Source organism: Aspergillus multicolor (assembly GCF_047715735.1).
Source record: "Aspergillus multicolor strain CBS 133.54 unplaced genomic scaffold BDW74scaffold_21, whole genome shotgun sequence".
Lineage (NCBI taxonomy): Eukaryota > Fungi > Ascomycota > Eurotiomycetes > Eurotiales > Aspergillaceae > Aspergillus > Aspergillus multicolor.
The window spans coordinates 303,236-325,751 of record NW_027395972.1 but is presented as its reverse complement, the minus strand read 5'-3'; the positions used below and the strand labels follow the sequence as shown (position 1 = coordinate 325,751).

At 51.4% G+C, this 22,516-nt stretch overlaps 8 protein-coding genes across 8 annotated transcripts; 4 read left to right on the top strand and 4 right to left on the bottom strand.

Moving 5' to 3' along the window:
- Positions 1 to 880: 880 nt before the first annotated feature.
- BDW74DRAFT_180298 (uncharacterized protein) lies at positions 881 to 5,952 on the top strand (the record flags this gene model as incomplete). Its single annotated transcript, XM_073729708.1, has 2 exons — positions 881 to 4,749; positions 4,812 to 5,952. 2 exons carry the CDS (start codon positions 881 to 883, stop codon positions 5,950 to 5,952), a joined length of 5,010 nt encoding a protein of 1,669 aa, XP_073581735.1.
- Positions 5,953 to 6,442: 490 nt separating this feature from the next.
- On the bottom strand, positions 6,443 to 9,934 carry BDW74DRAFT_55706 (TIP120 domain-containing protein). Its single transcript, XM_073733159.1, has 3 exons — positions 7,432 to 9,934; positions 7,036 to 7,374; positions 6,443 to 6,982 (listed from the first exon to the last, which is right to left on the bottom strand). Exons 1-3 carry the CDS (start codon positions 9,799 to 9,801, stop codon positions 6,566 to 6,568), a joined length of 3,126 nt encoding a protein of 1,041 aa, XP_073581734.1. The 5' UTR covers positions 9,802 to 9,934; the 3' UTR covers positions 6,443 to 6,565.
- On the bottom strand, positions 9,935 to 10,670 carry BDW74DRAFT_55705 (ribonuclease P Rpr2/Rpp21/SNM1 subunit). Its single transcript, XM_073733158.1, has one exon. The coding sequence runs from the start codon at positions 10,615 to 10,617 to the stop codon at positions 10,069 to 10,071; it is 549 nt and encodes a 182-aa protein (XP_073581733.1). The 5' UTR covers positions 10,618 to 10,670; the 3' UTR covers positions 9,935 to 10,068.
- A 365-nt stretch (positions 10,671 to 11,035) lies between these two features.
- Positions 11,036 to 13,649, top strand: BDW74DRAFT_55702 (RNA lariat debranching enzyme). The gene is made up of 3 exons (XM_073733157.1): positions 11,036 to 11,269; positions 11,330 to 11,431; positions 11,490 to 13,649. Exons 1-3 carry the CDS (start codon positions 11,177 to 11,179, stop codon positions 13,464 to 13,466), a joined length of 2,172 nt encoding a protein of 723 aa, XP_073581732.1. The 5' UTR covers positions 11,036 to 11,176; the 3' UTR covers positions 13,467 to 13,649.
- Positions 13,650 to 13,832: 183 nt separating this feature from the next.
- Positions 13,833 to 17,283, bottom strand: BDW74DRAFT_180294 (RTP1/Tango6 family protein; the record flags this gene model as incomplete). Its single annotated transcript, XM_073729707.1, has 2 exons — positions 13,833 to 16,623; positions 16,673 to 17,283. The coding sequence occupies 2 exons, from the start codon at positions 17,281 to 17,283 to the stop codon at positions 13,833 to 13,835; spliced, it is 3,402 nt and encodes a 1,133-aa protein (XP_073581731.1).
- A 460-nt stretch (positions 17,284 to 17,743) lies between these two features.
- zpr1 (zinc finger-containing protein ZPR1) lies at positions 17,744 to 19,195 on the top strand (the record flags this gene model as incomplete). The annotated part of the gene is made up of 2 exons (XM_073729706.1): positions 17,744 to 17,869; positions 17,921 to 19,195. 2 exons carry the CDS (start codon positions 17,744 to 17,746, stop codon positions 19,193 to 19,195), a joined length of 1,401 nt encoding a protein of 466 aa, XP_073581730.1.
- Positions 19,196 to 19,603: 408 nt separating this feature from the next.
- Positions 19,604 to 20,651, bottom strand: cyp5 (putative peptidyl-prolyl cis-trans isomerase). The gene is made up of 3 exons (XM_073733155.1): positions 20,565 to 20,651; positions 20,437 to 20,502; positions 19,604 to 20,358 (listed from the first exon to the last, which is right to left on the bottom strand). The coding sequence occupies exons 1-3, from the start codon at positions 20,574 to 20,576 to the stop codon at positions 19,801 to 19,803; spliced, it is 636 nt and encodes a 211-aa protein (XP_073581729.1). The 5' UTR covers positions 20,577 to 20,651; the 3' UTR covers positions 19,604 to 19,800.
- An 89-nt stretch (positions 20,652 to 20,740) lies between these two features.
- On the top strand, positions 20,741 to 22,406 carry BDW74DRAFT_55672 (uncharacterized protein). The gene is made up of 2 exons (XM_073733154.1): positions 20,741 to 21,061; positions 21,127 to 22,406. Exons 1-2 carry the CDS (start codon positions 20,877 to 20,879, stop codon positions 22,265 to 22,267), a joined length of 1,326 nt encoding a protein of 441 aa, XP_073581728.1. The 5' UTR covers positions 20,741 to 20,876; the 3' UTR covers positions 22,268 to 22,406.
- Positions 22,407 to 22,516: the final 110 nt, after the last annotated feature.

Sequence of the window (22,516 nt, the reverse complement as noted above, 5' to 3'; positions counted from 1 at the left end):
TTCCACGATCCCCAGCGGGACGGATGCTGGAGTTGTGGACCGTCTGGAGCAAGGACTTGGGCACTGCCGAGATGAGAGCTGAACAGCATAACCGTGCTGAGTCTCGAGAAGAGAGTGGTCTAGTGCCCAGTGTTTCTTTTGTATTGGCGCCAGCAGAATAAGCGGTGGCTGACAACTCAAGCGGGCTTCAGGTACCATGGAAGCGTTGGGGTTGCCCCGAGCACCCGAACCAAGAGAACCCGGTGCTGCAGCACAATAACAAGATCAATATCACCCAGTTCAGTTCCCCTCCAACTCATCAGGATGCTGCAAATGCTACTAAGTAATCCTTAAGACTCCTCCTCTTTTATCCTCTGTTCTATTGCTAATTTACACATCTGTTTACTGCTGTGCCCATCATTTCCTGGTGCAGCTGCTCTATGTTTGCCCTGCATTTATTAATTTCCGCAGTGCTCGGATTCACTGCAGAGCTGTTGCTGCATCGCGCTGAGCTGGTTTCAGCAGAGTTGCCTTTCATACTCAGACAATGAGTAATCAGCCATGGCTGGAAAGCCTTTCAGATGACTGGCTGTCGTTGCCAGGGACTCCCACCAGTCCTGCGCCCCCTCGCTCACCTATCAACAACCACTCCCGCCGCTCCAGTCTACAGACCACACCCAGTCGCATTCCTGTCCCCGCGCGCCGCTCCGTCGAACCCTCTCCATTATCCAATTCAAAAAAGAATGTCAAAGTCCCGCGCCCGTGCCATCACATTAGAAGAGAACCCCCGACTCCCAAGACCCCGCGCACCCCAAAAACGCCGTCTAAACCAAGATCGCCCTACCCAAACATAGTAAACACCAAGCCGAACCCGCCCCCCGGACCTTATAAACAGTCCGTCATGGACGGGAGATCGCCTTTGCGATCAGTTTCCAACGCGTCGAGCCAACCCGAACAAGACGGCACCGTGCAAATCAAGCCGAAGAAAGAGAAGAGCAAGCAGGGCACCCCAGAGTGGCGGAAGAGGTTAGTAAATGGCGATATACCTGCAGGCGATCAGCGCGATTTGTTCGCGCCTATCGGGCTGGAAAGCGTCTTCAAGCCTCCTTCGCCGCGTTCGCCGCTGGCAGGGAGCACACCGGTGCCGCGGATCAAGCAACCAGATGACCGTTGGAACTTCAGCGCTAGCTCTGCGGCAGAAAAGAAAGGAAAATCTCCTGGACGGGTCTCGAGGAATAGCCGGGGAAGTGCGCGTACGGTATCCGGGAAGTCAGCTGCGCAAGGGTCGCGTACCGTGGAACGAGACGGCAAGCAAACAACAAAATCACGAAACGAAGAATCGCACTCCAAGAACACCGCGGCGCACTTAGCACCGCACATGGCCGAAGTTCAGGGCGACTCAACGGATACCGCGCAGATGCGGTCTGCTAGCGGGTTGGAGGACTTGCGGAACGAAGATATAACCCCCATCACTTTCTCCCGGACAAACACAGTGGATGGTGAGGGTACGGCCGAAATTATCAAGTCCGCTTTGAAGCAGGTTACCACAAAACTAGAGAAGCTACAGCTGGCGCCAGTGGACCGCCCTACCTCTAGGGCGAGTGATAGTCTTTTACTGAGTCAACCTAACGACATTATTGTTGAAGCCGCCGCTGAAGATGATCTGTTTGACGTCACGAGTAACTCCCTTCCACAGGATCTGTCTATGGGGACATTGGATTATAGGGGCCGAAGCGCTTTTACAAGTCTGCAAGGAGATTCATTTGCGGATGAGGGCTCCTTCCAAAAAGACCAACTCTCTCCTGCAGGCTTCCCTTCCCATCGCCTTACGCCGTTCATTCGTCCTAGTACAAGAATACGAAGCTCGCCTCCTTTCTATAACAAAAGCAATGCACAAAATGACCCGCTATCATTACCGCGGCCTTCTTCCGCCCACGTCGAAACGTCATCGAACAAAATTGGAGATATGCCCTCCTCGGGGAGTCCCCTGAAGCTCTTTGCGAACCACGACACATTTACAAACAACAAACTTCTTCGACGGATGAGCCAGTTTGAAGAGACACTTGGCGAGGATTCAGACGAGGACGAGCCAGTCTCGCCGTCGGAAGAAGCCGGCCGCAAACGCGAGAGTCGAAGTTTCCTGCACCCTGGCGATCGTATCGGCCGGCGACACGAGCACTCAAGGTCGCGAAACACCCAGACTCCTCGCATGAATCGCTTTGGGGAAGGTCAGTTGGATAACTTTGACTTCTCCGATGCTAGCCCCTTTGAGGCGCAATTCCTCAATACCGATTCCCCGGAACCCGACATGGCCCCGCCCGGTCACTTGTTAGCTGCTGAGGGAAGGGTCCGAAAGGGTCGCTCATATAGGCAGACCAGTGGCGAGTCCGACGCGTTCAGCTCTCTGTCATTCAGGCAGAACAGTACAGACTTCACAGGTTTGCGAGCTATCAGGCCAAGGCTCAAGACCACCCCTAGTAGTCCGGTCAAAGATCCGACCCCCAAAAGAAGGAGAATGGCCAGGCAGTTCGATGGCTCTATGCTAGGTGATGCAACCATTGACGTCAGCGAAGGCACCGACGACCTCTCCCTGCTTCAACGAAGTCTGATGCAGCATGGGTTGAGATACAACGAGAACGATGAAGATTCTTCGGAATCTGCAAACCGCCCACGGACCCCTACACCTCACCAGACAGGATCTTTCGAACGAAGACAATCATCACCGGATCGGCGACGTGAGCAGCTAGAGCCTCATGATCATGATTTTTCTCTCTCACCAGTGGCGCAGAATGTGCCCAATGTCATCGGACGCCGAAATGAAGAAGTCCGTAGGGGGTCCATCACGACTCAAGATTTTCTCAATGAGGCGACTAAGGTTATGAATTTCATACGCTCCAAAGGGACAGCTAAGAGTAGTTTATCCAGAGTGGATGAAACTGAAACTGAAGAGCACGACGGCAATGAGAGCTACGAAGATGAGTCAACCCTCGAAGAGTTCTCGCGGCCGCCCAGCAGAGAAGGTCCTGATTTGCGCAGGTTGCGAGAGCCCCAAGAACCCAATCCAAGAATCTTGAGTCATTTGAAGAAGTTCCAAGAAAATGACGAACTGGAATTTGGTGTTAGTGGATCTGTCACATCCCTTCATCTTGGAGGCAATGACAGTGGGCGTGGGGACTCCGATAAGCATCGGAAGCGGAAACTTCCTGCACCGCCACTCACTCAAGAAGACGACCTGTACGATTTTCTGCGGCTCAACACCGAGACCTCGTCAAAGAATTTCAGCGCTCGCTCGGTTCAGACTGGCTCCTCACATAGCTCGCACGCCAAAGGTGTTTTATCTTCTGATATCGTGTCCCACCTGATTCCTGAACAAGTGAATGGATTTACGTACGACCGCCTCAAACATCTGTGGGTGAAGGAGGATGAGAGGAAGTCGCGTTCTAGTCAACAAAGCAAGGACGGTGATGAAGATCCTTTCAAAGATATCCCCGACCTCAGCATTGACGAGATGGAGGAGATAATGAAGACCGAAAAAGCTAGTTCTCCGCGGAAGGAAAAGGATTCAGCTCATACCGAAGAAACGCAATCTCAACGAACAGAGGTTGCCGAGACTGACGGTAAAGATCCCGCCCTCGAAGATGCAGCAGCAGCAGCAGCACCGTCGATCAATATCAGCTCTCTACAGTCTGGAGCTAGCCGGTCGAGCACCAGCAATCCTACTTCGGGCACAAGAGAAACGTCATGGGGAACTGAAGTACCTAAGAGCACGGCGTCTTCACAGGACATCGAGCACGAAATCAAATTGCATGAAGGTCGCTTGTCTAAACCCCCCCACCTGGCAAGAAAACCGAACCAACAAGCCCGTGTGGTAACCATAAGCTTTTCCTCGCCCCTCGTTTCTCAAATCGAGTATAGCGACGATGATAGCCCTTCCAAGCTCCGAAGGATCGCGATCGCCGCACAGGCGCAGGCTGCGGCCGCAGAGAATTCCGTGTTGCAATCGTTCAATCAGGAGCAGGAGTTCCCCCGGCGCTCTATCTCAAAGATTGACGAGCAGAGCGAGGATACAGCCGAGGGCCAAAGTTTGATCCAGAGGACTACACAAGAACTTGAGCCCGTTTCACCCGGAAGTAATCTGGACGCCTCACTCGCTTACGTTCAAGAACATGGATTGGACACTAGCTATTCGTTCCATCTCAGTCCACTTCCTGACTTCACGGTCAACCAAATCGACCAGCCATCACACCTTGACATAAGCTATGTTGCTCAACGCACACACCCGACGTCATTGCGTCAAATCCACGGGACCTTCGCTCTGGCAACAGAGGACTTGATCAAACACATCACCGAGGCCGAACCGTGCGAGCCTTACTGGGAGCATCTTCGTCGCTTGGTCATGCGCCGCAAAGGACTCATGACTCTCCATAAACTCGGCGACTTCTGTCCGCGGTTGGAAGAACTGGATGTGTCGGAGAATGATATCGGCCAGCTGAGCGGCGTTCCTTCAACAGTGAGGAACTTGAGGATCCAAAATAACTGTCTCTCTAACCTCACTGCATGGGGCCACCTGGGGAACTTACAGTATCTGGATATCTCAGGAAATGAACTGGACAACCTCGACGCCGTCAGTGGCCTGATTCATCTCAGAGAACTGATAGCGGACAATAACAACATCCGAAATATCGAGGGAGTCTTCGGGCTGAACGGACTTTTGACCTTGAAGCTGAGAAATAATCGCCTGGATTCTATTGATTTTAGCACAGCGGAACTGTGAGTCAACCTCGCTGTTTATTGTTGAGAGCTTGTGACCACTAACGATAATACACAAACAGAACTCGCTTGAGCGAACTAGACCTGAGCTATAATGAGCTGACGTCCATTACGAACTTCCATAACCTTTCTTCTCTTTCGCAACTCGACCTGAGCACCAATCGATTGGAATCATCACCATTTTCTTCCCCGATGACTATGTTGCGAGCTTTGAAGTTTTCCTATAATCGCCTACGCAGTCTCGATGTTGGGCTATTTCCAGCGCTTACCCTTCTCTATGTGGACCAAAACTGTTTGTCCACCCTTCTAGGCCTTGACAACACCCGGGATTTAGAAGTATTATCCGCACGAGAACAAGAAATCCCTGACAAAGAGTTCTTTGATCTGGACCTCGGTATGATGAAGGACATTAGGAAGGTGTACCTTTCCTCCAACAGGCTCTCGCCCCAAGTACTTTCACCATCTGCGCCTCTTCTTAGTTTGCAGCTTCTTGACATCGCGACCTGCCGATTGAGAGAACTCCCCACAGACTTCGCCGCAAAGTTCCCTAACATCAAGGTTCTTAACCTTAACTTCAATTCGCTGGAGGGGGTTAATGAGCTGCTCGGCATGAATTGCCTCTCGCGGCTAACTGTCGCTGGCAACTCCATTTCGCGCCTCCGAAGGATCTGTCAAGTCCTGAGTCGTATTGGACGCACAAGCAAGTCGAATACTTGCACGCTCCAAAAAGTTGATATTCGACACAACCCTCTTAATGTCCGATTTTATCCACCTGCTATAACAGGGAACGGCAAGCAGCATAACCAGAAGCTGATCTCGAACGAGAAAGCACGTTCTGGTAACGGCCAGGGCCTGGATCTGGACATGGCCCTCATGGCGCAGCTCGAACGCGATGGCCAATTGCTTTCGATGGATGACCAAGACGAAGGTGGAACACACCCCGACCCCGAAATAAACGACCCCTATACTCTCCCTCCAGCAGATCCATTGTTGGATCAAAAACATCTAGCCCACCTGGACCAAGCGACTAGACTCAAACGTCGAGTCTTTGAGCTCATGCTCTATGCAGGCTCCGGGGGCGCCATAAAGTACCTCGATGGGCTGGAATTTCACCCAGTGCTTGAGCCAGGCTCAGATATGAACCAGGCTTGGGCTAAACTCGAGCAACTCGGTGTTCTCAAGAAGAAGGCAATCACTGGTTGATTGCTTGGCTCTTGTTGATCACTAGATGGGTTGCTCGATACTATTTGTTTATTGTTTATTGTTTACTGTTTCTTCTTTTCACATAATCTCTTTCTTTTACTTCTTCTCTTACTGGATGGAGGATCATCGTGAACTTGGTTTCTCTCATCCTTTCTCTCATCCCTTTTTCTCACTTTTTTTTCCCCTTCTCTGGGCCATGTTTGTTCAATGTTACTTGGAGGCTGGCTGGGTTGTTTCTGGCGCAGCATTTGCTCTTAGCGGATCGATTTTCGTCATACCTGGGAGTTTAGGATTGATACCATCTGTCTCTGTCTGTGAGAGTCTCTCTGTTGTCTGTCGGCGTCACCCGGGATTTGGGTGCATGGATGGGTAAGGTACATAGCGAGCTTGATTTTAAAAGGTTACCACTTGATCCGCGTTTCTAGCACCAATTGCAATTTTGACCTGAGTTCTACTGGATGCCTCACTCAATGCTGATACTTAACGTATACGTAGAGGGACGTGGACGAGGTAACTTGCGTCGGTTTGGTATTAAACTAAGGAGTAACCAGCGGGGTTTTAAGACGTTGTAGGCCAAAAGCAACGAGATTCAGAAGTCAAGTCTTGCTTGACCCTAGAACTCCGCCTCGAGGCTACTCAGCTGCGTCCCGAACTGTGCCCTCACCATCTCCATGTAGACCTTCCACTTATGACGATCACCCGAGGCCTCGGCATTAGGGAACGCCTTGGACAACTCGCGCGTGATCTTGAGCACACCTGTTGACGCCTCCTGCGCCTTCTCAATCTCTTGCTTGACGGCGTTCTCTTTGGGCTTGTAATTTAGGACACCGGTGTAATGTTCCGACAGGGCGTCAAGATGACGCTGGGTTTCCTCGGGGGCGAGGGTGATGAGTTTGGAGGTCATGAGATTGCAGATAGTGCGGATGTCCTGCTCGTCGTCGATGCCTGCAAGGATGCGGCTGTAGAGCTCGGGGAGGTGCGAGAGGGAGAAGGAGGTGTCCAGGGCGGCGTAGACAGTTTCGTAGGCGCTCTGGTGGGGTGTTAGTTTGTGCTACTTGAAGTGATGAGATGGGACTTGCTTACCTTGCGCAGCTCGAGTCCGTCGTCGACCTTGTGCTTGAACGGACCCATTTGTACTTCTCGGATAAGCTCGGGTTTGATCTGAGTATCTCCAAGGACGGCGGGGAGGAGTTCGCCTAGGTGGGGTAGGATAAGGACGAGCTTGTTATGGATTGCAGAGTTGAGAGTTGTGAGGGCGAGGCGGTGGTTGCCTAAGTCTCGGTCACTGAGCATATTGACTAGGAGAGGCACGATCAAAGGCCTGAGAACGTCATTGAAGACGTCTCTTGGATCGGAGAGGGTGAAGCGGAATGCGGATATCACAATGCTACGGATTCCAGCATCTCCATTGGATAGATATTCCTGTTTAAGAAGAATCGAGATTAGCAATAGTATGACAGCGTACTTTGTAAGGCTTACTTGGAATTGCGGGATGTAGGCAGGTGGGTCGAGTAATGCCAAACGACCAACACATTCAGCTCCTACAGCACGGTTATCTTCTTCCTTGGAGACGACAAGCAATGCCTGCCAGAGCTTCAAGGCTGAGGGTGCTACATCCGCCCGGACAGTCTCAGGGTGCTGAAGTAGCTCTTTGACGGAATGTAGGAGAAGGTAGTTCTGAGAATCGCTCTTCTCTAGCCCGCCCAAGATAGTTGGTAGGTAGGCTTTGACATTGCCGGCAGCTGCGTTCCCGAGCGCGTTGGCTGAAGCCAAGCGGACTTTTTCTGATTTGGAGTCGAAGTGAGGGATGAATACTTCAGGAGTCAGCGAGCAACTGGCGCCCAGTCGAAGCGCAGATTCTCCCAAAATGGCGAGGGCCAAGCATTGGCGCTGAGGATCTTGTGTCTTCTGTAACTCAGCCAGGAAATCTTCCATGCGTACACCGACATTCGAACCGCCATGGACCAAAAGGGTGCCGATAGAGCGTCCGACAACGGAGGTATCGCCATTGATTCCAACATCCTGCAGCAACTTCTGCATCAGAGCTGATCCGTTTTCCTCTTCTCCAATTACTTTAACAAGTAATAGTAATGCCTTCAGAACTGTACCAGCCAGAGACGTGCGAACTATTGAGCAAACAGCCGTTATCAAGTTGTCGTTGACAAGAAGCTGAGCATTTCCGGGGATTACTTTGGCGATGATTATCAGCGATGGTGCTAATAAATGGACATCTTCCACGCTGATGAGAGGAATGAGATGGTCTTCGAGGGTTTTCATGGTGTTGTCATCATAATGAGCTCGTGAGTTGGGATTCATGGAGAGACTGCGAAGAGTCTCCAAGCTGGCACTGCGGAGAACACGGTCTGACTTGCGCAACTGCGCCCCGAGCTCGGAAGTCACTTCGCGAACCCAGTTAGAGTCAATATCATCCTTTCGCGAGCAAAGGACGGCCACATCGTCGATCGCGCGAACGGCGGAGAGGCGCGTAGTTTCGTTCTTCAAGCGATCAACAAGGGTCGCAAGTCCTTTGGACCGATGCTGCAAAGAGAGAAATGCGGAGCCTTGTTCGCCATGTGTTCGAGCAAGAAGAACACCCAGAACGTGGATCGCCCGCTGGCGAACTTCGAGGTCGGCGCTCGTATCGGTAATGCGAGCGTGGCTGACATCATAGAGCTTATTCAACTGAGAAACAAGGTCTTGTGAAGCAGCAGTCACCCGAGGTGGCGTAAGAGCTTTAACGATCTGTTCCACTGCGGTAAGCGCCTCACTGCTCACTTTGTAGTTCCTATCGTTGACAGCACCGATAACACCAGGAATAAGGGCGATGAGGAATGGAAGAAGGGCATCAGAAGCATGTGTTTCAGAGACAGCGGAAATGAGATTGAGCGTTTCGATTTGCAAGGTCCCCGCGCTCGCAGAAGCTCCGACGGACGCAGAGTTAGCGCCCGACAACGACGACTTGAGCACATCTGCAATGGGGTCTTCAATCTGCTGAAGATGATCGGCGAGACCTCCGTAGCGAACCAAAGCCAAGCTCTTAAGCAGTACTATGATAGCTTGTTTCAAGGGGATAGAGGCCTGCTTCCACATTTTCACGAGACTCCGGACAATGACCGGTAAGGCATTGGCCAGTTCTGACTGGGGACCGGATTGTGGCGAAGAGGGTGCGGCCAGCGGAGTGCCTGCTGCAGACGAAGTACCCATGCTGGGCTCAAAGTCGATCATGCTGGCGTCGCTGTCTTGACGTCTTCTCTTTCTCGAGATCTTGGATCCACTTCCGACAGATTCCAGAAACCCATTGGATGTGATTATCATCGAACCCTCCGGAGTTTTACGCACAAGAGCGTCCATAGTAGAAACCAGTTCCAGCTTGACGCTTTCTTCTCTTTCTTTATTGAAACGAGTGACGATAGCAGGTGCTATCTGTTGATACAAGGATGCATCGTCCAAGGCACGACCTCGCCCATAGGTGGAAATAACGGCATACAGAAGCTTCGCCGCACATCGACGGACCTTCCAACTCATATCATCAATATCGCTATAGCCTCCTTCTTCCTCGAAGTCCTCAAAGTCATCGTCTTCCATATCAGGCTCCTCCGTAGCATCATCCTCCGACCCATCGTCTTGTGTTCCACCCATTTCTTCGTCTTCTTCCGCATCGGCCACGTTCGGGTCATATTTCAGGAACCTCAGCGCTGAGTTTATGGTGTTTGGTAGGTAAGATTGCATCTGAGAGCTGCATGAGCTAATCAAAGCCTCCAACGTCACTAAGGCGGTTTCGCGGAGCTCGTCCGTTTGAGGGTCGTGCTCGTCATCGTGGGAGTAGTCCGACATTGCGTCGGAGGACATTATGGCGGGTTGGCAGATTTCAGGAGCGAGCAGACAATGGGCGATCAAGAGAACTAGATAGTTGGAGAACAAGGGCCGAGCTTGAAAGCTTCAGTGTCAGTGAGAGGAGGCCCCAACACTTGACACTGGTCAGTACTGCCCGGAGGAGCTGGGGAGAGCCCCGCGCTAGTCCCAATTTGGATTGGATTTCATTCACCGTTCTGGGCTCTTGGCATAAAAAAGTGAGGAGACAAACAGTGGAAAAAAGGGAGAGGATGGTGGCAGTCTCTATTGAAGAAAGTCAAACAGGTCAAGGGATTTGGAGGGCTCAGCCTGAGACTGCTTTGTAGCCAGCAGGGCCTGTAGCCCGCCCTGCTTGCGCGCCTTGGCTCTCTTCTTACTACTGGCATTTTCCGCAGTTTTACTAGCAGGCGCCTGGTAAGGCTGAGCTTTGGCTGCAGTAGAATCGACAATGGGAGTATTTGGATGAGCAGGCTTGGAAGAGGTGCGAGATGGAGTTACCGTTCGTCGTCCGCATCGCAGGCACTTATAGACAGTAGCCCCATCTGCAGTCAGGCCTTTCGCTTGGGAGAGGGCAGCGCGCTTCTGGCTTCTCTTCTTAATGGAGGCTACCTTAGTGTGTTCGCTCTTCCGAGAAGAGCCACAGGCGCCACAGAAAGATTCATGGAAGCGTTGGTTGAGCGGCTTCTGGTCTTCATGGAAAATGGCATTATGGGCGGACATGAGGTAGGCGGCAGTTGAGGGACTTATCGGACTGAGGGAGCTGGCCGAGTCTTTCAGGAAGTTCAAACGGGGGGTATAATCCTTGAAATGCATTTTGTATGATAAAGGACAAAGTACAAAGCACAAAGCCAAATGTTGGATAGGCTCTAGGAGACGAGAGTCAGACAATGAGAAAGTTGTGAGGAAAATTCAACACCTGAGAAGAGAGCTGGAACACAACCACCACAGCCCTTCCCGATACAAGTCAACCTCCTCTTCCTAACTTTCATCTCTTCCCTCTTTCTCTTCCTCACCTCTTACTCTTCCTTACTTCTTCATCTCTTTTCATCGCCAAATTTTCTCTTTCCTTATTTCTTACACTCATCCTAAGTTATTAACTGGACCACGGCCTTCTCTCTTCTTACTTCTAATTCTCCAGTTGCTACTTGCACCTCTCCCAACACAACTGTACCTCTACACAAACACCACTGTCCCCTTTCACCTTGACTTCTCTTCTCTTACCTAAATCAATCATTTCTTCTTGTTCTTCTTGTTCTTCTTGTTCTTCTTGTTCTTCTTGTTCTTCTTGTTCTTCTTGTCCCTTCATTTTGTGCCTTAGACTCTTCCCATTACTCACTACATATTGGGGCAAATATCGAACATTTCGATCACCATGACTGACTCGAATGCGAAGTGTTTTGAGGAGAAGGCCGTTGAAGCACCCTTAGTCAAAGCCCCACCAGTCCGAATCGCTGTGGAAGGATGTGTAAGTTATCTTTGATCTATCTACTCAGCAGCTCCCTTGACCATTAACACATTTCTTCAGGGTCATGGGTGCCTCCATGACATCTATGCATCTGTGGAGAAAGCCGCGAATTTGAAGGGCTGGGATGGCGTTGATCTCTTAATTATCGGCGGCGATTTCCAGGTATGTCCCGGATTATTATTACCATAGCTCGTCGCGGTTGAATCTGACAACCCGCCAGGCTGTTCGTAATTCGAACGACATGGCTTGCATGACCGTCAAAGACAAGTTCAAGGAAATTGGCGACTTCCACGAATACTATAGTGGACAGAGGACAGCGCCCTACTTAACAGTCTTTATTGGCGGCAATCATGAGGCTAGCAACCATCTTTTTGAGCTCTACTACGGTGGTTGGGTGGCTCCCAACATCTATTACATGGGTGCTGCGAACGTGCTTCGATTTGGCCCTCTTCGTATTGCCGGATTTTCGGGTATTTGGAAACATTACGATTATAGGAAACCGCACTATGAGCGGCTTCCGTACAACGCTGATGATATCTTGGACATCTACCACGTCCGCGAACTTGACATCCGCAAACTGTTGCAAGTACGCACGCAGGTTGATATAGGCTTGTCCCACGATTGGCCACGGCAGGTCGAGTACTCGGGAAATTGGAGGCAGCTCTTCAGATTCAAGCCTTGGCTACGCGAGGATTCCGAAACCAGGAAACTTGGCAGCGAAGCTGCTGAACACGTTCTTAAGCGCCTGCGTCCTGCCTACTGGTTTTCCGCGCATCTGCACGTTATGTTTGCCGCCGCTGTACAACATGCACCCCAGAACACTCGCGCTGGCCGCCAGTTCGGGCTGGATGGGTCATCTTTAACAAACATACTGGGTGATGATGAAGAAGAAGGATCGCAGCCAACGGAATATGGCCAGGTCGGGGCACAGGTCAGCGTACGCCCGGTCTCTCAGCCCGAGAGAAGTGCAATGCCTCACGTGTCAAACGCTGAAGTTCCGTTGCGTCCAAGCAACGAGAATATACCCGCCTCCACTGAGTTTGCATCCTCGCAGAGTAACACCGAAAATACTCTTACCTTGGTAACAGCGTGGAACAACTTTCAGCAAGTTGCTGCAAAAAATGAAGCCGCAGACAACTCGCGCTTCCTTGCAGAGCAAGGCAAGAACGAGGGTCCCTCGACACTGGATGTGCAGAATCATAATGTAACGTGGAAAAAAATCGAAACAGACGAAGACGGGTTGGGCCGCAGAAAAGCCGGCGTAGAACGAAGTGGTCCTCGCGAAAATAAGAAGCAAAAAGTCGAACATGAGGCGCAGCCCCCGAAAAACTCTGATGAAATTGAACTCAACCTTGACAGCGACTCCGATCAGGACCATGAGACGGCACCCGTGAACCCCTCGTCCACGACGACCACTGCGTCAAAACTCGTTGCTACTCAGTCGCAAGGTTTGCCTATACATCGACACGCAGAGGTATCGGATGATGTCCGGAACCAGCTGCCCGCTAGTTTCTTTGCGCCCCCTCAGCCTGCTCAGCCTACCATGCTTCCGTTCCCTCCCGAAATAACCAACACCACTACAAACTTTCTCGCCTTAGACAAATGCGAGGGGAATCGTCATTTCCTCCAACTATTGGAAGTTGAGCCGGTATCTGACCACACCGACCCAGCCAATGCTCAGCGCCCCTTCCAACTTCAATATGACAAGGAGTGGTTGGCAATTACGCGCGTCTTTGCGGCAGATCTCCAGCTCGGTGGGAAACCAGATGATAAAACTCCCGACGACAAGGGTGAAGCAGTGTACAGGACCCTCATAGAGGAAGAAGAAAAATGGGTCGATGAACACATTGTCCAGCCTGGAAGGCTCGCGGTTCCGGCGAACTTCGCCCCAACTGCGCCGTTTTATGACCCTGAGGTCCCTGTTACCACAAAGCAGCAGCCCCATGAATACAACAATCCACAGACAGCTGCTTTCTGCGAACTTGTCGGGATAGAGAATAGATTTTTCTTGACTGATGCAGAACGCGAGAAACGTATGGAGGATGGGCCTCGACCTTGCGATCTGGAGAGGGAAGAATGGCGTGCTCGTCTTGCCGCTGGCCGGGGCCGGGGTCGGGGCCGGGGGAACGGCTGGGGAAGCGGCCGTGGACGAAATTTTGGACGCGGCCAAGGTGGACGAGGTGGCCGTCGCTACTAGGTCTACTTCTGTCCTATATGAATCTTTACTTGCAATGGAATGAACTCTCTTGTCAGTTCACTGAGAAACGGACTGTGAGACAGCCTTTGCTAGAGATATCACTTGTGACGTTTGCGCTGGGGTGTGGGACATGGTCAGTCCAACAGTCCTTTTCAGAGGTACAGTACCAGCACCTTGGCGGTGTTAGTATCTGGACTTATTTCATGCTACTCTGATTGTGATTTACGAAATTTCATAAACACGACCCTGAATGACATGCTGTATTTGTGACTACCATCCAAGTTGAAGTGGAACCTGAGTACAAGATTATGGTCAGTAAGAATCAACGCGGACGAGTATATCTGTATACCTATCCAACAAGCCTATCTATTCAATTTCTTCAATCCTCGGTCTCTCCGCACGACCACTACCCCTCCCAGCCAAAGGATTGATACTCAGCCCAGCAATCTGATCGCCCAGCTCCAGTCTCGGCTCGTCACTACCATTCCCATCTCCAGCGTACTGCCCAACACCCCACAAAAGCGACTTCTCAATCCAAGCCTCCAAGCTCTCCGTCAACACCCGGATATGCCCGCGGACAATCGAGTCTGTCTCGCGGGCCTCCACACCCGCAAGCGTACGCAGCATATGCGGGATATTCCCAATAGTGCTGGGACCCCTCCTATCACCACCCGCAGCACCAAAACCACGGGATAACTTGTCCGCGAGCGTGAATCCGAAGCCTAGGTCCTGCTTCTTGCGGTTCTCACGCGCGGTATCCATAGCTTTCAGGATGTCAAGGATGAGGACGGCGCTGGCACGTCGGAGGATCGCGCACTCGTCGTCTGGTTCGAGGGTTAGAGTTGCGAGGGCGAGGTCCACGGATGACGAGAGGATTGAGGGACCGAGGCCTGTAATGTTCGTTTGGACGGCTGTTGCGAGGATGGAGAGAGCTGAGGCGCGGACACGCAGGTCGTCGGGTTCTTCGTCGCGAGCGGAGCCCGCTGCCCAGGCGGAGATGATGTTTGCGGAGTGGGCTGCTTGCTCGGATGTCTCTGTGTCGGAGTCATCATCGCCTAGGATCTCCTCCGCGATCTTGGGCGCTGAGAGCTTCCATCCGGACGCGGCGTCTTTCTGCTGTTGGCGTTCTTCACGCTCTCTCTTACGTCTTTCCTGCTCGAGGGCTTGCTTGCGGGTTCTCTGCGCTTGGGGCTTTGATGCCCGTCTTCCTGCGACGGAGATTAAGCCCTCGCCTAGGACCTTTGCTGTTTCGCCGGCGAGGGCTTCGCCTAGGTCCTGGACAGTCCGGAGGAGAGCTTCTCCGACTTTGAGTCTTTGGTCCAGGGTTGAGTTCTCGCTTCTGTCGATGTAGCGCTCGATTAGCGTCTTGATTACGGTGCGCGGATGCCGGGAGGCTAGTGTGCCAATCAGTTTGATTGCGTTTAGGTATATGAATTCGTCATTGGCGGCAGTTTCTGAAGAGTCGGTTATGATGGACAAGAGGAGAGTGAGTGTAGATGGTATATCGAGGATTGGTGAAGACTTCTTGACTAGGTCTGAAAGAAGCGAGAATCCTTCTGCTTGGACCGGTGGAAGCTCCGAGTTGAGGTTCATTAAGGCGCGGCGGTGGATTTCAAGGTCTGGAATTTCGGATGATTTCACTTTGGATTCCTGATGTTCTGGCGAGTCGAGCTGGATTTCAAGAAGCATGGAGGCTGTTGTTCCGGATTTTGATAATGAAGAAGGTAAAGTTGGAAGAAGCTGATCTAGTTTCTCTTTGATCTCTGCAAGAAGATCACTGGTTTTTTTGGATATGGAGAACTCGGGTGACGCGAGAATGGTAGAAAGTAAGCTGAACACCACCTGAAGCGATTCAGAGTCGGACTCAGTCGCCTCGTTTGACTCGGCTTGCTCTGATGGCACGATATTAGCCAAAGATGATAGAGAAACTTTCCCAGAGGTAGAGCCTCTCGTTTTTGTACGAGTATTCGCTTGCTTGAGCTCGCCATCTAATATATGCTTGATAAGCTCAAGGACTTTGAGAGGCCGCCGTGAAAGTGTGTCTTTGAAATTATCCAGAAGCGTTTCAGCAAGCTTAGCGCTGATCAGCTTTTGAATGATACCCTCAGATCCATCACTGTCTGAATGTAGTTGAAGATGATTCAACGTGCTTGCGCGGTTCGAGTGCTGTGCAAGCCACCTCTCACTAACATATAAGAAGGCTTCTCCCGTCTGCTCGTCACGACTCGGATCGGCATCCAATAGACTCATGAACAACTTAGTTCGAGATTGCAGGTCATCAACGAGACCTACTATGTTCTTGCCAGAGCTTTCAACGCTCGGCTTCTTCAACAGAATTCGGTTTGACGCATCTGAGCCGTATGTGCATGTAGAGCCGCCATTCCACAGGAGGTTATCCACAATCTTCTTCAAGGGTGGAAACCCAACGGATATACCAAAGTACGTTTGAAGCACAGTCATGACATCCTCGTGGATTAATTTCAGTTGCTGCTGTGCGCTGAAGCATGCCAACCCCCAGAGGGGAAGCAGAATCGGGTAAACGACTCTTTTAACTAGTCCAGGGTTTGGCGGCTGTAAGACGAATGTTTTTAATCGGCTGATTGCCAGTAATATCTCAGATTCGCTAGACAGGACGTTCTTAGATCCTGGTCTTTGAGTGTCTTCCGAGGGCACTACATAGACACGTGCGGCTTCGTCTGCTGTTCCTGTCAAAACCTTGAAGATAGACTCCAGAAAGATCGAATGTCCAATAGTACCAGGCGCGCCATAGGGCTTTTTACCAAGAATACCGTTCCCCACGACATACGCAGCAGCCTTGCGCAGATCTGAATCTTCGCCATCAATCAATGCTAATAGCTGTGGTCCTATGATCTTGAAGTAGTCATTGGCATCCATCCCCAGAGGGACAGCCGAGAGCAGTCGCGAGGCGTGCATAATTGCGTTCACAGTAATATGCAGGCCACCCGGCCCTTGCTCCTGAGCTTCAGTGCCCATTGTTGGGGCAAGTTGTGAGGCGAGGAAAACGATAGTCTGAAGCACTCCATTGCTGCGCAAAGGTACCCTTGAGAGGAACCCTGTAATGATAGACTTAAACCACGGGACTGGATTCGCTTGGAGAAAAGCAGACAATGTCGGCAGCAGATTTGCACTCGATGTGCTGGGCTCTGTCAGTACACAGAATAGATAATGACACGCGGGAAACATACTCTTCAACTACTTTGGCTAGAATTTGCCGATATTTGTTTTGATCATTGCTAGCTGGAAGTCTCGGATTATAGCCTAGGTCTGACGATGCACTGATTATATCACTCAGAATCCGGCCGGTGACCACGGGCTGTATGCTGGGCCGAGCATCGAAAAGAATCTCGGATAATACCGTCAGTATGCTGCGCAGTAGGGGAGCATCCTGGGGGTCTTCATGCGCAGGAGCATTCTGCTGGGCAATGACGCCAGCTGGCAGGACAGATATCACTCTTTGCTGAAGGGGGATGCCCACTCCAGACGAAAGCGAAGGGTAGATCCCTTCCAAGGAAATCAGATCCAATAGGGCATGGAGCATGCGTCGCCGTTTCGCATCTTCTAGGCTCGGATCTTCTTGTCCCTCACTGACAGAGTCACTCAGGTCTTCATCGATTACAGGACTGACGAATGCTACATGGATTTCAAAGAGTAGATCCAAGGCCTTGCCGATGACGCTTGCTCTAGCGGATACATCGTTTGCCAAAAGCTCGCGAGAGGGTTGAGTCAAGATTTCAACCAGCGACTGACCGCGAGACTTTTGCAGTTCGTCTTGATGCAAGTTAGCATACTCCTGCATTGGTATGATCAAGTCCAGGTTTGCATGCCTCGTTGAAGAACTGGGTTAAGAAACTCGCTCGCCGTAGCAAAAGCTCTCCGAATCGTCGCCTGGTCTCTCATTCTCAATCATGCAGTTACCAACGCTTTCGCATGGCGGTAACCATTAGGCCTTCATCATTCAAGAGAGGCTGGTTATTTAGTCTGGTCGCGGTCTAGATATCCTCATGGGCGCGGTGGGACCTTAATACTGCTTTGGGTTGATGCCTTAAGGCAGCGATCTGCTATCGATATGACTAACCTTATCTCCGATTATTAACCCCTCCTAGAGAAAAAAAAATTGCCCCGCCGCGGTGGAAAGCCCAGGAACATTCCGTCATAATACTTTTTATTCCCTTTATACATTCTCTCGTTTACTCCAAGGTCGAGTAAATTCATTTTGACAGCCTCGTCAAGTCCTATTTCCATATATACAAACAACAATGTCCGCCGATGACCAGCCGGTAGCGCAGGAGGAGGTTTTCCAGAAGCCCGGAGACCTCGTCGAGAGAGATGAAGAGACGGGTGTCATGCAAGTGGAGAGTTTGTGCATGAACTGTCATGACAACGTACGTTTCTCAAGAGAGAGATAGAAGGGTTCGATCTAATATCGCGCATAGGGAACTACCAGATTACTGCTCCTCCGCGTTCCCTTCTTCCGCGACATTATCCTCGAGTCTTTCGAATGTGAACACTGCCACTTCAAGGACAACTCGGTCAAGTCCGCCGGTCAAATCCAGGAGAAGGGCTCCGTATACACTCTGGATGTTGAGAACGAAGACGACCTCCAGCGCCAGGTTATTCGAAGCGATGTGTCCATTTTCAAGGTCGAGTCATTGGGTATTGAAATGCCCAAGGGTGAGAGTCAATTGACTACCGTGGAGGGTGTCATTCAGAAGATCCACGAGTCGCTCTCCAGCGAGCAGCCATTGCGAAAGGAGCAGGCGCCTGAGCTTCACGACGCTCTTGTGCCGATTATCGACAAGCTACAGAAGATCCTGGACCGGGAAGGCTACCCCTTCACCGTCTCCCTGGATGACCCAACCGGCAACTCCTGGATTGCTCCTACCACTCACGATACCGGACGCAAATACAGGCGCCGCGATTACGCCCGTACTCACGAACAGAACGAGGAACTTGGAATCGCCTCTGACCCTGAAGCCGTTAAGAACGAGGGAGAGACTATCGGCAACCCCGATGACCTTGACATTGTCGACGGAAAAGTTTACAGTCTTCCCGCCGACTGCCCTGCCTGCGCGAAGGACTGTGTCGTGAACATGCAGAAGGTCGATATCCCGTACTTCAAGGAGGTCTTCATTCTGAGCAACGTCTGTGACCACTGTGGATACCGCTCCAGCGATGTTAAGACCGGTGGTGAGGTTCCCGAAAAGGGAAAGCGCATTACTCTTAGCGTTGAAACTATCACCGATCTTCACCGTGATATCCTCAAGTCCGACACCTGCGCGCTCCACAGTGAGGAGCTCGAAGTCACCGTCCAGCCTGGTACGCTTGGTGGACGGTTCACCACCGTCGAAGGTCTTCTCACAGAAATCCGCGACCAGCTCAAGGGCCAGATCTACGACATTGACGACTCAGCGCAGACCGGAGGTGACAGCATGTCCTCTTCCGACAAGGAGAAATGGGCTCGCTTTTTTGAGCGTCTCGACTCCGCTATTAGTGGCGACTTAAAGTTCTCCGTGACGCTTGAGGACCCTATGGCCAACAGCTACGTCCAGGATCTGTGCGCTCCTGCTGCCGACCCTCAACTCAAGACTGAGGAATACACCCGTACCGAAGAGGAGGAAGAGGAGCTTGGTCTGAAAGACATGAAGGTTGAGGGATACGAAGAGGAAGCGAATGAGGATAAGAAGGGTGAGGAGGAGAACAAGTCATGATCTTAACGATACCCACTCAAACATTGCAACGTCTCCATTTATGATCTTTGATTTATGATGTGTTTTATGATATCTTGGCATCTTGTGAGCATGCTGATGATGGTGCTTTCGTGATTTATTTGTAAATATGGGACTCGACCGATGGTGCTCGAAAGGGGTTGTTGAAGTATGGTGATGGGGTACAAAAAGTCATTCTTAGAGGTCGTATTCATGATAGAATTTGATGACGCTTCTCCCGTATTGAAGACTCGCGCTTTCCATTACTCCGTAGGACAACTGTTGCTATCCATTCGGGGCTCATCGTCTCGTCATGTTCAATAAGTCTAGCCTTGCGGCGCTGAGGTTGAGCAGCAGGAGCCGCGACCGCGGCAGGAGGCTCCGCCGGCAATAAGTTTAGGACTCTTGCAATTTGCGGAATCCTTATGAGCTCCGATACAGACGTCAGTCGAGAATGGCCTTGCGTCCAACCGAGCATATGCACTCCCTCAAAGCAGGGACGCCTTGTTGTCGCGCTCTGTAGCATACACCTTGAGTGATACCCGTCTGACACATCGAGAAAGCGAATCGGACTAACGAAGCCGGGGGCAAGAGGTTTGCAGCAGCATTCAAGCAAACGGGTTGGCATGAATTGTAACCTTGTTGATCCTGAGCGACTCAAATTCCGTCTCCTCACCCTCCTTCGGCTGAATAACCCTCCCCTTCTTATCGATCTTTGCGTTTGCCTTCTCCAACTTCGTGAGTACATCGCCGCCCTCATCTTGCGCTGTCAAATTCAAAACCTTGCCAAAGACAGTGCTCGTCCCGTCGAGATGCGGAGCAGCGGCAAAGGTAATAAAGAACTGGCTTCCGTTTATCGTCGGACCAGTAGCGCCCTGGGAGCCGGGCGCTGTCTGGTTCTTCACCGGTCGAGCTGCCATGGACAGGATTCCACGTGTATTATGTCGAAGGGCGGGAAGGTGGATTTCTTGGTTTAGCCCTGAGGGATGGTAGATTGAGGTGCCGCCTTTGGGGATGTTGTCGAAGGGAAGTATGGGTTTTGTGCTTTCGCCAGAGCTCACTGCCGGTCCGAGGGAGATGTCGCCGCCTTGGATCATGAAGCCAGGCATTAGACGGTGGAATGGGGTGTTGTTGTATGCGCCGGTTGCACAGAGGGCAATAAAGTTCTAACCAATCTTGAATTAGTTGCTAGTTGTCGATACATTGGAAATTGAAATGGTGTGAATTCTGGCGCCGGCACGTACCTCCGCTGTCTTGGGAACTGCTTCGCAAAAAAGCTCGACCTTGAGGTCGCCATGCGTGGTATGAAGCTATGCATTGAAATCTATTTAGCTTTCGGTTAAATCATAGGAGCCCCGGGGATGATACTCACAGTGACCGACATCGTGCTGGAGTTATCAGAGAGATGTCCAGAATGCGGAGAAGTATGTCGCGCGAAATGAAGCCTCAAGGTTCGGTCACATGACAATCAATGATATACAGGCACTGCACATGCTTCGAACAACCACTCCAAGAATTTCTGCCCTCTTTCGAAACAATTGACCTGAAGTCTATCGCGCAGCTGGAGTGAACTTTGCAAGCCATTGCTGCTAGATCCGTCTCCTAGCGCCCGAATTGCCCAGTTACACAAGAAAAAAAAATTGACCATCACTTCCGAGCGATCAATATCAAGAAGCCCAACAAGATGAACAACAGGCCTGTTGATCAGGCGCTGGCCACTCTCCTCCCGACACACGCTCAAGATATCCCGCCTGAGCTTCGGAGCCTTGCCTTATCTTTCGTTGCTCAGTCACGAAGTTCCTCTTCAAGCTTGAGACCGGATGAAGAAATCGCGCGTCCGTTTGCTTGCGCCGAATTGGCTTGTAGAAGGTCGTCTATCCTGATCAAAATGAGTTGTGACTGTGCACTCAGCTGACTTTTCGTGCTTCATATAGGCTCGCGCGTAAGCTCAATCTACCTCCACTACTCGGCCACCCGCCCTGTCCTCCAAGAACCTACAAAACGCTATACTCATTCCTTGAGCGATCTTTAAATTTGGCGAGCCCGAGGCGTACTGGAAGTGCTTCAGCCCCAGGGACACCGAACCGCTCAGGGTCCGCGCCTTCAACGCCGACAAAACAATCAAGGGTTGTGCGGAGCCCTTCAAAGGCCGCGGCGACGCCGCGAGGGTTAGAGAATACACCCAGCAGACCAACTCCTCTGAAGAGAGCGTATACGAACGACAATGAGTCGCGTACTCTCCAACGTCCGAACAAAATCCGGAACGAAAGCCATTTGACCTCGACCAAGATTCCCGATGCACCCTCTTGGGTGATGGCTTCCATCCGGACGGTGTGCAAAACATTATCCACTCCAGCACCACGGATGAGCACATGGTCCAGACCTCCAATCTCAAGGACACTTCCTCCACATATCTTCGCAGGTGTCTCGTCAATCCTGTACTTGGTTGACGGCCAGAATAACTTCGACGAAGACGCAATGGACTTCTTAGAGCCCGTTCTGAACGTCAAGGACAAGGAGAAGGACGAGAACTTTAAGGAAGTTGTCAATGCCTTGGTAGTAGCGGCCTATTTTCTGGTCCTTGCGCGCCGACGGCAACCCGCCGAATCCTCCACAGACACCCAACAAGAGGACGCCAGGAAAATGGACAAGAAGACCTTTACCGAGATGCGCCAGACCGCTCTCACGAGCCTGGGTCTCCCTCACTCTGAACGCCGACACCGCGAAGATGTTGACCAGTGGATTGCATTAGTCATGGAACAGGACTGGGCTCACGGCAAGGAGTGGTTCGAGAACATCCCGCTAGCAGGAGATCGAGAGGGTGACGATGAAGCTCTTGCCGACGGCGCTGAAAACGTAGGCGAAGATAGCAACAAGCGTCTCAAATCCTTACCCGGCGACCGTGGCCTGTTTGCTTCGGGAGACGCCCTGAGGCGTGGGCTCCTCCCGGGCTTGGGAACGATGATGCAGGACCGGGTGGACTGGTTAAGTCCCGAGCGCCGGGAAGACTACGCCGAGTGGAAGGCAGATATTCTGGCTCGGATTGGGCAGGCGGAGGCAGCTGTTCGTGGGTAGGTAATATATTATGGAGCTTCCTACCCGCCTGTATGCGGACTTACAACCTATAAAAAAAGCCATGATACCCGGCCTCGCGGCCTCTTTATTGTTGTCTATTACCATATCTATTCTATTTTAGCATTATCAGCATAAGTGACGCACATCCCGGCTTCCAGCGCTGAGAGTCTCAGTAGGAACAATGGCAAATCTATAGATGTCCGAACTTCCTGAACAGTTGCAGTAATATCAAAAGGGTATAATGAGTTG

Excerpts from the sequence above, each read along its gene's own strand:
- BDW74DRAFT_55706 (XM_073733159.1), bottom strand. The coding sequence starts at position 9,801 with ATGTCCTCCGACGCAATGTCGGACTACTCCCACGATGACGAGCACGAC. Across the intron at positions 7,375-7,431 it reads CCTACATCCCGCAATTCCAA|GAATATCTATCCAATGGAGA; the intron begins GTAAGCCTTACA and ends CTTCTTAAACAG. Across the intron at positions 6,983-7,035 it reads ACGGACTCGAGCTGCGCAAG|AGCGCCTACGAAACTGTCTA; the intron begins GTAAGCAAGTCC and ends ACACCCCACCAG.
- BDW74DRAFT_55705 (XM_073733158.1), bottom strand. The coding sequence starts at position 10,617 with ATGCATTTCAAGGATTATACCCCCCGTTTGAACTTCCTGAAAGACTCG.
- BDW74DRAFT_55702 (XM_073733157.1), top strand. The coding sequence starts at position 11,177 with ATGACTGACTCGAATGCGAAGTGTTTTGAGGAGAAGGCCGTTGAAGCA. Across the intron at positions 11,270-11,329 it reads GAATCGCTGTGGAAGGATGT|GGTCATGGGTGCCTCCATGA; the intron begins GTAAGTTATCTT and ends ACATTTCTTCAG. Across the intron at positions 11,432-11,489 it reads TTATCGGCGGCGATTTCCAG|GCTGTTCGTAATTCGAACGA; the intron begins GTATGTCCCGGA and ends ACAACCCGCCAG.
- cyp5 (XM_073733155.1), bottom strand. Across the intron at positions 20,359-20,436 it reads CAGTTCCCAAGACAGCGGAG|AACTTTATTGCCCTCTGTGC; the intron begins GTACGTGCCGGC and ends AAGATTGGTTAG.
- BDW74DRAFT_55672 (XM_073733154.1), top strand. The coding sequence starts at position 20,877 with ATGAACAACAGGCCTGTTGATCAGGCGCTGGCCACTCTCCTCCCGACA. Across the intron at positions 21,062-21,126 it reads GCCGAATTGGCTTGTAGAAG|GCTCGCGCGTAAGCTCAATC; the intron begins GTCGTCTATCCT and ends TGCTTCATATAG.